General features: G+C 41.2%; 1 protein-coding gene across 5 annotated transcripts in view; it reads left to right on the forward strand.

Moving 5' to 3' along the window:
- The window catches only part of WDPCP (WD repeat containing planar cell polarity effector), a 129307-nt gene extending 121741 nt beyond the window's left edge, over positions 1-7566 (forward strand). The window contains exons 14-16 of one of the 5 annotated variants that reach the window (XM_033145612.1): positions 523-623; positions 2581-2609; positions 7148-7566. In XM_033145612.1, the coding sequence (XP_033001503.1) occupies positions 523-623; positions 2581-2609; positions 7148-7195 (178 nt within the window). In that variant the 3' untranslated portion in view covers positions 7196-7566. Of the gene's footprint in view, positions 1-522; positions 624-2580; positions 2610-7147 lie in introns of those variants that run through there. The other 4 variants (XM_033145610.1, XR_004426355.1, XM_033145611.1 and 1 more) reach the window with 4 other exon arrangements.
- Positions 7567-12166: the final 4600 nt, after the last annotated feature.

Genomic DNA, 12166 nt, shown 5'->3' on the forward strand with positions numbered 1-12166 from the left:
CCCAGGGGGGATTTTGTCCCCCCCCCAGGTATGACACCTGGGGCGGACTGCCCCCACCCACCCCCCTTCCTACACCCCTGTCTGCACACATCAGCAATGGAGGTGGGTTGTGCACACTGAGGTTTTCTTTTCTTTTCTTTTCTTACAATCGAGCAGTATATAAATTTCATGAAATAAATAAATAGATATGAGCATGTGTGTGTGAGTGTGCTGTGGTCACACCCACATCTACTTTAGCACATCATGAACAAGCTGACGTGAATCTATTCCCAGCAGGACTAAATCTGAATCCAATCCATTGTGTGCACATATAGCTGTTGTAATTGAGATTTTTGAGCATCGGGGAGCTCAAAACAGTACGGCTGTAAGCCTATATGTATTTAGTTAGGAGTAAGCCCAGTTTAATCAGTGAGACCTACATTTGAGAAGACAAGCAGAGGCTTGCAGTTGAAGTGAGGTCTACAAAGCATTTTTACAATTATGTGAAGTCCTTCACATTACACTTTGCCTGTTTCTTTTAAGATCTACTTTTTCTAAGAAGACAGACAAAAGGGACTGTGAATTTGTAACAGGCAACTGCACGGCTTCACAGCTGGACAAACCTGCATCTTGGTGTCAGACTGGTAAGGATAATGTCAAATGTGTATAACAAGGAGTGGTTTGGGAAACTGATCAGCTGACAGGTCTGGAAGAGTTTTATAGTGGGGGGAACCATCACTTGTGAGGATTCCTAGTTGACCTGCAGAGTGCTCATCTGTAGCAGTGAGGTAGCATGGTCTAAGCCAGGGGTAGTCAACCTTTTTATACCTACTGCCCACTAATGCATCTATCTTGATGGTAAAATTTTGTTACTGCCCACCAGTCCTCGATGGAAGGAGAACCCCCTACCGCCCACCTAGAATCCTGAATCGCCCACCAGTGGGCGGTAGGGGCCAGGTTGACAACCCCTGGTCTAAGCAATTGGAGGAAACAATCATCTTTTGTGCCTTAATTCCTCAGTCTCATGAAGGAACTGGTGTCTCTCTAGCATTATGGTAAATATTTAAAGCAAATGAAAGACATTTTCCTTCACAATCATAGTAAATGTATTTTAATGTTTGATGGAAGCCGCCCAGAGTGGCTGGGGAGACCCAGCCAGATGGGCGGGGTACAAATAATAAATTATTATTATTATTATTATTACAGTTGCAGAGTTTTTACCATGTGCTGCTTGATTATCTTCCTATGTAATAAGCTCTTTTATTCTCCCATATTCCCATATTGTCTCATTCAAAGAACATTTTTGTTATACCCTAGCAAGGTTAGGTAAAAATAGAATGGCTATGATTGGGTGAACATAGGCTGCTCCATTTAAAGGGGTTGAAGACCCAAATTAGATAGTTCTATCAGAAACATAAAACAAAGAGTTGGTCCACATAATCATGTATCTCACTTGTTCTGTCATCACTTAATTGCTCAATGCTTGAATCAGAGCTAGCTCTTTGTACTAAATCCATTGGAACATATTGTGTATGACGATGTATTAAAATTCTGGTGTTTCAGTTCTAGCAATTCTTTTATACCTGCAAAGCAATCACGATGTTGAAGTCAAAGGCTAGACAGATTAGTCTCATAAAGGTTCCCAATCAAAAATACAAGTAGTTAAAGGGAGTTGGTTTAGGGAAAGTGTTAGGGTAGCAACAAATCTAAACCAATCTATATTGCATGTCACAGATCATGTGTGCACATGTTTTGGTTAGTAACAGACTGACGACAGTGAGTCTGGCTAAGACAGTGAAGGCGTGACCCCAGAGAAGACACTTTATGGCAAGGTGTGATTTAAATACAGAAATGAGCATAGAAAAGAAGTGAAATAGACAGTAAGAATAAACAGGAAACTGGAATACGTTATACTAGTAGCTTGTGTTATTTATTATTGGTATCATTTGGAATAAGAATAACATCTTAGGTAAAACATTCATCTTTATGGCTGGAATCCTTCCAAAAAATGAATGTTTCATTCTCCCCCATGTTTCCAAATCTTTTTTAACATCTTTCCATACTTTAACATAATTGTCTCGAATATGTTGGGATTCTTTACTGTCAGTCAGACACCTAAATACTTAATCTTTTTCTCAATTTTAATGCCACCCAGCTCCTCCAAGTGCTTTTTTGACTACATAAGCATATTCCTGACCAGCATCTTAGTCTTCCGTATGCTCTGCCCAAGGCACGTTTCAGGTCTGTTCTACTGGCACCTGTCCTACATTTACTTTTGTACACTACACTAGGAGATGGGGATTTTTAATTTTAGCTTACACCAGAAAACTCAAGGATATCGCTAAACATAGGGATAAATGAGGAACAGACCTAATATATTGGAGCACATGAATAGCCCATGTTTACATAAATAAGAAAGCACTGTCCACATGGCAGGTCTGCCATAAGAAAAAGTGTGAAGTTGGCCTGTATGTATCTGTATTTATATAAAGAACATTTACTATGTGCATCTTGAAAAGAAACTGGATTTAATTGAAATAGTATTTCTATCTTGATTGTTTTGCTACCTAGCTCATTCAAATTACTTACCTTGTTTTTTAGAAACTCCCGAGGAAACACATGATGGACAGGTAAATAGTTTCCCATATTGCTCAGCAGAAAATACATGTTTGCAACTCCTTCTGTCACATTTTTAGAACACATTTTTATTTGTTTACATAGTGTCATCAGTGTGCATGGCTTTTAAAGGGTTCAGGTATTTGAGCTAAGGAGCTTAAAGTTTAAAATTCAACAGAGTGCGCGAAAGCAGGAGAACAGTATACAATTAATTTAGTTTCACATGCTTACTGTATTTTTCAATGCATAAGATGCACTTTTTTCCTCCTAAAAATTAAGCGGAAATATCTGTGCGTCTTATGGAGCGAATGGTGGTCCCTGGAGCCGAATTGCCCAGGGGCCAAAAGCAGATAGTGCTTTTTATTTTACAAAGAGAAAAGGGGGTGTTGAAAGGACCCCGCTCAGCAGCTGATCAGCAAGAGATCGGGAGAGAGATAAGAGTCTCCGGCTCCCTTTCAGCCCGGCCCTCTTGCCCAGGCCTCCATTGTTGAATGTGCTGCAGAGGGAGGTTGTTTCCCCAGCGACATGTGACTGGCTGATTAGATTATCTGTCTGGAAACTGTAGAAATGTCTCCCTTTCCTTCACAAGCTGCAGAAATGTGAGTTAAACCCCATAAAAAATGGGGCTTTTCCTCTTTGCTTTTCCCCCTTTGCAAAAGGAGCTTTGCTTTTCTCCCTTTGCAAAAAAGCTGCAAAACTTTCAGCTGATCCTCAGACAAACAGGGCTTTGCAAAAAAGCTGCAAAACTTTTAGCTGATCCTCAAAAAAAAACCAGGGCTTTTCCCTTTGCAAAAAAGCTGCAAAACTTTTAGCTGATCCTCAAAAAAAACCAGGGCTTTTCCCTTTGCAAAAAAAGCTGCAAAACATTTAGCTGATCCTCAAAAAAACAGGGCTTTTAGAGGAGGAAAACCAGAAATATATTTTTTCCCCTTGTTTCCTCCTCTAAAAACGAGGTGCGCCCTATGGTCCGATGCGCCCTGTGGAGCGAAAAATACGGTAGTTTGCTTACAGAGTAGTCCACCATCACAGCAATACCTCAAGGACCGCCTCTCTCCATACGAATTTACCTGGACCCTGAGATCATCTTCGGAGGGCCTTCTTGGTGTGCCTCCTCCACAAGAGGTCTGGAGGGTGGCAACACGAGAACAGGCCTTCTCTGCAGTGGCTCCCCATTTGTGGAATGCTCCTGCCAGGGAGGTTCGGCTGCCACATTCATTATACACATTTAGGCACCAAGCGAAAATGTTCCTTTTTAACCAGGCCTTTGGCCGACATCCAATGCCCTTTTAAAATGTGTTGGAAGGGGGGAGTGTTGGGCTGTTTTTATTTTTATTATGTTTTTCTGTTTTTTATATTGTGATTTTATGTTGTGAACCACTCTGAGATCTACAGATATACAGCAGTATTCAAATTATTATTATTATTATTATTAAGGTGAAAGTTTTCCTCTGCCCAACGCATATTGCTACACTGGAGTGCTGATGGCTGGTGACAGAGTGACACAAGCCTCACTGTTCAGTGCAATGTCCCCCCTTCTGCTCACTAAACAGTATCCATCAGAAGGCTTGAAATGGGACATTCTGGGCGTGGGGAAGGGGCGGAGCTGAGCCAGCTTTGCATTTGTTGAATCCCCAGCCAGCTGCACTGCTGTCACACAACAGTATGTTGTCCAATTTGAGCCTGGTGGCATAATGAGCTGCCTTCCTGCCCCCCATCTTTCACCTTGCCAGCATGAGTGGCAGTGCACAGTGGCCCCACCACTCTGTAAACCCCCACTAGCTGGGTGGAGGGGAAGGTTCAGGTTTTGCCTCAGTTGGAGTAGAAAACGGGGGTTTTAGAGTAGGACAGGAGTTGCCCCTCAGTTGTTTGATTTCAAATCCCATCACACCCCCCCCAACAGTGATGGCCAATAGCCAGGAATGATGGGAATTGTTGTCCAAAACATCTGGTGGGTTAAGGCTCAGCTTGTGTAATTGTAATTAAAGTCTACAGCAAACAGTCTCAGTCCTGTAACCTAGTGTAGATTCCAAGAATATATGAGGTCAGAACAGACATGTTCCCTCTCCACTGAATATTCAAAGCCATTCATACAATGAGAAATTGGAGTCTTAGCCTAAGAGCTTTGCTCCATGCCTTCTTGTCAGGCTTGAGACTTTGTTGTTCACATCTTAGTTCCACACTGGCTATATCCATGTGATAAACTATGCATTAATTTAAGAAAAAGTGCTTATTCCAGCTGTTTGTGTCTTCCACTAGTTTAAATTTTATCCTTCTTATGTTCAACCCAAGAATTAATTTGCATTCCCCCCCCCCAATACGGCGCACATCATATGGATCCTGCCAAAAGCCATTCAGGTTCTGTACAGAGTACTTTGTAAGCAGCCTACTTGATTGACATGAACGTAGCATAAAGTAAAAATTAACATTCTACTGGCTTCCATATTCTCAGTGACACCTTTTTTAAAGTAATGAGCCAGTGCAGAAATTGTAAGTGATCCTTCCCCCTCTATCAGAAAGCCGCTCCTGAGGACCAAGTAATTAAGACATCACTTCTGTGCACTTTCACAAACGTCTGCATCTAAAAGTGGCTCCATGTGCATTACATGGCAGGTGAACTAGAATTTCACAACTGTTTCCCACAACGAACAAGTAAGGTGTACACCGCCATATTTTCTTTTTGACACGTTTTAACACAGTAGCCCTAACCAACAAGGATGAGAATTATGGCCTTCATATAAAATTTGCTGACAAGGATCTGGTCCATGGAGCCAAAAAGGTCTCCCATTAGTAATGCTATACAAGTTTCTATGTGACAAAATATACCGGTACTAGTAAATAAGATCACGTGATCATACAATAAAAAGACACTAGCTTCAGAGCTACCTTGCTAGAAAGAGATGGTCAAGGGTTGGACTGGATGGCCCTTGTGGTCTCTTCCAACTCTATGATTCTATGATTCTAATTAACTGGGGACGGGGCAGCAAAAGAAAAGTAGACATGCCATATAGCAGAGGGAAGGGAAATGTAGCCTCAGGGTCACACACAATCCTTGGCCTAAGTGCAAGCAGCCTGCTTCTTAATTTAATGAGAGAAGAGTGGGGAATGGGGGGGGGAGCCAAGTGGAGTGATGATGGAAGAACAAGTGGGGTGAGGGAGCCCTCTGCAAATGATCAGTTTAGCCCTCTAGCAAAAGTGATCTGTCTGTCTCTCTCCTGGCAGCAGGAGCAGAGTGGGGAGAAATGGGTGGGGTGGCCACCCACCCACTACTGTCTTTGATTCCTGACAGACTACTCCTGAGGGAATGTGGCCCTAGACACACAAAAAACAGGTCCCACTTGTCCACCTTATATAGTTCCCAACCTTCCAGTCCAGATTTGAAGATTATTATTTTTCCATCTCCAGACAAAAACTGAGAGGCCTCTGACAGCTATAGCTGCATTGGTTTTTGAACAGGAATGTTGGAGTCGCAACTGTTCACAAAATACAGATCATACTGGCTAACAGGTTTTATTTCCAGAGCAGCATAGGAGTGTTTTGGTGCATGCCACATCTGAAATGTGCCGGGCTGTGTTAATTGGTTTCTGATCTATAATTATATAGGGGTTCGCAATAGGAGGGAGCTTAGTTGTATGAAACACTTTGTGTTGTGCAAAGTAAAGCAACTGTTTAGAATATGCTACCAAATGCTATCTCATTTCAAAGTCCATACTACTCTTACTAGCCGTTTAAATATAGAGAAAGGGCAGGCAGCAGTGCTGGAAATTTAGTGCAATTACAAAGATATTCACTGTTGAAATGCAGGTTTTATGCAGTATTCTGCTGGGTTGTTTCTATCTCACTGTTAGAACAGGTATACCATGAGATGGAGCTGCTGGTCTGGTAAATGCATGTTGTTCAAGACTGATCTAATCTGACATGTGAAAGTTCTTCAAAAACAAAAACAAAAACCCCCATGAATTCCACTTGAACTTGCCAGCACACAATAAGCCTGCAGCAGCCTTGACTTGCACACTTTTGCTGCCAACTTTTATACCTTTTTACTTAAATGACTAGAGCATGTGTTGAATATTGCAGTGAGGCAAGTTTCCTTTTGTTTCAAGTTCCACGCCTAGTTCTCTTTACATCATGAAGGTCTGAAGCATTTGTATGTACTGTAATTTGAAAAAGGAGAAGTCCCTTGCTTGGGGTGGGAGAGGGGAATTCATATTGTATATTCTGTTGCACCAAAAGCATAGGCATGCATCCATGTTATACAAAATATACCTAAGATTTGAATGCATACATTTTCAGAAATTATTGTCTTTTTTAAAAGCTTAGCTTTTTAGAATTTTGCTTGAGAGTGCAAAGATACGTGACCACTTGATACATGACCAGAAATATGGTGTTTTAGATTGTTCTCCAATAAATGCAATAAATAAGTAAACATAATTTAGACTTTTTTAAATTGAAAAGTTGTTTGTTTCATTGAAAATGTGGTTATAAAGAGAAGAATGCAAGTCTTATATCCGTCCTGTACTGTAACAAGTGTCATTGTTCTTTTTTTTTTTTACAGGAAATCAGAAGTGGCTCCATCGAAGTGGTGCATTTTGGCCTGGTATAAACCAAAATCTTAATAGTTAAGATCTTGAAAGAAATTCAGGAGGACCCTACTCACCAATTGTTGAGAATTTTCAACCTCCTTATTTCAATCAATTCTGTAATAGAGTGCAAATACCGTATTTACTTCAGTTTAATGCGCCATCAAATCTAATGAGCACCTCAATTTTCAGAACCTTGAAACAAAACAAAAAAAGTATTTGCTGGTGAATGTAAATGTACCATCAAATCTAAGTAACCTTAATTTTCGCAATGTAATTTGGCCAGAACAGCTGAGTATTAGATTTGAGTAAATATGGTAGCAGTGAATGCTCAGTACTTTTAGTCCCATTTATTTCTATGGGAGAAAGTTCAGCAAATAGACATAATGTCTGAAGACATAATGTAGACATTCAGTCATAAAGAAACCTGTCTGTCTGTCTGTCTGTCTCTCTCTCTCTCTCTCTCTCACACACACACACACACACAGAGAGAGAGAGAGAGAGAGAGAGAGAGAGAGAACAGCTTTGCAACTTTATTACAAGGAAGTCCAGCAAATGCTGCAAATAATTACACAGTACAAATACTGGGTATAATAGAGGGACAGTTATATGAGGTAGATTTGGAAATGATTCCAGGATTGCTGCCCTAAAGTGGGTGGCTTTTCTACCATCTGATAGCACCTTTGTTCCAGGTTCACAAAGGCCTAGACATGTCTCCTCAGAAGTAAATTCTACCTAGCTAAATGGGGTTTCCTCCAAGATAAGCAAGTATACAATTACAGCCTAAATATCTTTTAAGGCAGCCCATTCCCATGAAGTTTGCAAACACCTGTTCTCACTAGCGGAGGAAGAGGAGTGCGGGGGGAGTGCACCACCCCCGGCAGCGCGATCCCAGTGGGGTGCCATCGCGGCTGCCCCCCTCCACGCTGGGCACCATGCCCCTGCAGGCGGCATGCCCTGCCCCCAGGACACACGCCACACCCTTATGGTCGGCGCACCACACACCCGGGATGCACACCATGCCTCTACAGGACGTGTGCCATGCCCCAGGATGCGTGCCAGCCCTGCCCCCGCCTGCTCTCCACCTCCCGTTGCCGGAGCATGAAGCTCCGCCACTGCCTGTTCTTCTTTGCCCATCGGTGCAAATCCCTAAATTTTATAATGCCACAAATTGCAAAATAAACCCTATATACATCAAGGCCAACAGCATTGTATAGTTGTCACATGTAGGGTAATGAAAACAATGAACACATGCACAAATTGGGGACCTGTTTGAGACCCCATGAAACTTTTCTTCCCAGTTCCATAAACTGACAGCATAAATAAACTTTCATGAGGGTGTGGGTAAAAAGATTCATTCGGAACTGGAAAGTGTGCTTCAGCTTCTCATCTTTAAAGCCACATGGAGATGAACCAACCCTACCTTTTCCCCAGCTCCTGGGCCAAAGCTCTGGAAGGTCAGTCAAGGTGGTGGAGCCCTGAAAGGGAACTGCATGCAGGAGAAGGTAATTCAAGAATACAGACAGACCCCCTTTCCCTATCTCTGCCTCCTTACCTAAAACAAGCATAAACATAATCCATAGTGGCAGGAGCAGCAGTTAAAAGAAATCTCAGAATTTACTCCTCCCTCCTTTACGACTCTCCTGCCCACCTAGCAGTTCGAAAGCACGTCAAAGTGCAAGTAGATAAATAGGTACCGCTCTGGCGGGAAGGTAAACGGCATTTCCGTACGCTGCTCTGGTTAGCCAGAAGCGGCTTTGTCTTGCTGGCCACATGACCCAGAAGTTGTACTCCGGCTCCCTCGACCAGTAACGTGAGATGAGCGCCGCAACCCCAGAGTCGGCCATGACTGGACCTAATGGTCAGGCGTCCCTTTACCTTTACTTTACGACTACAGGTTTGAATTTCCACTTAAGGCTTTGCATAACATTCTAACAGATAGCATCTTCACTCAGGATACCTCTGCAATTCTTTGAAGAAAAATGCTCTCCATTTTCCAGTACATCCATATCAGTTTAGTTGAATAACCATTATTTTCCCCTTAAAAAGGCATGGTGACTCTAATAATCTAACCTTCTATAGAATTATTCAGCTTTTTCAGGCGTTAACAGAAAATGGACTGGGGGGAATCCTGTGCTGCATTTTGTCATAACTACATTTGTACTCTCATTTGAAGAGTTGCTTCCTCCTGACATTGTTTAATGCATTTTTTTCTGGTGTTGTCTGGAGACATGTATAATATAAAATGATCTTAACTGTGGTCACACAATTTAAAACTAAAATTACGTTGTAATTTTAATTTGTAATGTTGCCAAATAAAGAGAGATAAAATTATTTTTATACTTTGCATAGAGTCCTTGTCAAATTTGCATCTAACCCTTGCTTTGTGGATGATGGGTTTAGTAGCAAGGAGGGGGGAATAAAGCATAGAGACTTAACAGTAATAGTGTGATGAACACATAAAATCCATGCTGAAATGCTTATGTCCTCAGCAGACAAAAAGTAGTAAGATGCGTAATATTTTCAACACTCACTGGTCCAGTGGGCGAGAAATACAAGACCTATGAGAGAGACATACTGTAATTAACCCTGTAGTAGTCCACCATATATCACTGCATATAAAAATGAAATGGTTACTATGTGTTTTCTTTCAATGATATGAGAAGAGCACCTGCCCCATAATTTATATGAAGGTACTTTCTGCAAAGGTATATGCAGTCCGACAACAGATCAAGGGAGCCTTTTGCTTGTTCAGCCTAAAGATGCCAAAATGCGTTACTTAGCCATAGAGCTATTTTGCTGAATTGCAGCCATATTTCTGTCAGTACAAGTGAAGGTCTATATGAGGGATTAATCTGACACCAGACAGTGATCTTTAATCCTTCAGTATATCATAATCTATTTACTTTGCATGCTAAGAGGATTTTGGTTTTAAAATACACAGGAAGTGATGCTAGAAATGTACAGAAGATCAGGAATGCCGTTTCCAAAATATCTCAGTTTTTAATAAAATCCCTTTATAGATTTCTTGGAGTTCCTTCCTTTCAAAGTATTGAATAGGGATTTAGCTGGAAACGGGCATTTTTTATTTATTTATACTGCAGTTCTACAAATGTGTTTCTTTCCTGGGTATGGGGGCGGGGGGCGGGGGGGTGCGAGATACAAGGCATGAAAGGAAAGGATCTCTTACACTGCAGATCATTTCCAGCAAGTTAAACTGGGTATTTGTTGGCAAAATCAAAATAGATTCCAAGCTACTGTGAATTTTAAATGTATTGCTACTGTGTTAGCTCAGTTGGTGATTACTGTACCATTCAGGTGATAAAACAAACAGAATCAAAATAATTCTTAACTCACAGAACAGAAGAATTGGAATATTATACAAAAAAAACCCTTTTGATTATACAAAATTGATTATACTGTACACCATTATCTTAATCCTGGCATTGAAGTCTCCACAAATGCCTGTTAAAGACTTCTTATAAGCACGTAGATGACAACTGCACTTTTAAAATTACTTTTTCATTCAATATGTTCAACCTTTTCTACAATATACTGCACCACCAAGCATCTTAAGACACAATTTGTTATTTACTTCATCAGAAGATGCAGTAAGAATACTAGTTTGAGAAACAGAAAGTGCATTCTGCTATTTAAAGGCTGAGTGACATTGAAAACCAAGGGAAAGTTGCTTAGAAAATGTTGTGCTAATAACAAGAGAGCATGCTGTATGCTGAAATTCTGTATCAGGATAAATCCAATTCTGTTTCATGAAAAGCTGGACTGATCAACCTGCAGCATGAAGCAAACAAAGCACCTTTGCATACATTTGTTTATAGTCATGGGGGGAGGTGCCAGTACTGTGTACCCCTTGAGTACCCCCAGAAAAAGCACTGCGTTTAGGGCATTATTTAATAGGGGTTGGTTCTGTGTATACCCCAAATAAAGAAGCAAATCGGGAAGATCCAGCGTAGTCTTTCACATTATAGAGCTGGATTGTGCCATTAACAAGGCATGTTGAGGTGGGCTGGGAGTGCCCAACCTTCTGAGTATCTCTGCTACCTCAGTTGTCACATTAAGCTAAACACAAGACAATATCTACTTCCCTTTCTTCTCTGAAAAACTAAACCAAGCAGATTGAGGAAAACATGTAGACCTTCAGAGGTGAAGGGGTATGGAGAAGTGGAGTGGAGAGGTTGATCTTCCATTTCAATGGGCAGCTCCAGCTAGTATTATCTATTATTAGTGTTATTAATGTATCATTCTGAAATTTGGCAGACTCCCCCCCCCCCCACAAATGGTAGCTGCAATTTGCATCCAATCTTGCCAAAAAATTAAAAAGTTAGAGACTTTTATTTAATTAAAAAAAAACACCTTAAGAGGGTCACCTGGATGGATCTGGCTGAAATGTCATGGGCTTAATCCTCTCAGGAGGGGCCCCTTTGCTTGTCATTTTCATCTACTTACGTGAAAAGGAGAGAACTTATATCCTTTTTTATTCCCTGTTTTAGACAATGGGGGGAAGAGCTTTTGATGTAACAGATTAGATTTTGACCTGAATAATCAGATCAGAACAACACCTAATGGATCTCAAACAGACTAGGTTGCTTATAAATGCAGGAGATACAAGGCAAAAGTCCTAATCCTTGACCACTGAGCCTGCTTTCATAAAGGGTACAGTTTCCAAGTGTCACCAAAGCACTATTTAGCTATTCAACAGAATGTATAGTACCACATGCACTGACCATTCCACTTATGAACTTCACATACTCAGCATTCCTGGACTGTGTAAACGTATCAGAAGTTTAAGTTTGCATTTAATTGGATTTGTCACACATTTTCCTTCACTGGAGACCAACAGAGCCACCAACAGGACCATCATCAGAACTACCAACAATATTAGTAGGCAACACCCCCAAGAGCTGTCTGGAAACCTTTCGGATCCTTCAGTGTTCAGTGGTGGGCTGACCTAATCAATCCTCTGCAGCACTAAG

The sequence above is a fragment of the Lacerta agilis genome, chromosome 3 (genome assembly GCF_009819535.1).
Source record: "Lacerta agilis isolate rLacAgi1 chromosome 3, rLacAgi1.pri, whole genome shotgun sequence".
Taxonomy (NCBI): Eukaryota; Metazoa; Chordata; class Lepidosauria; order Squamata; family Lacertidae; genus Lacerta; species Lacerta agilis.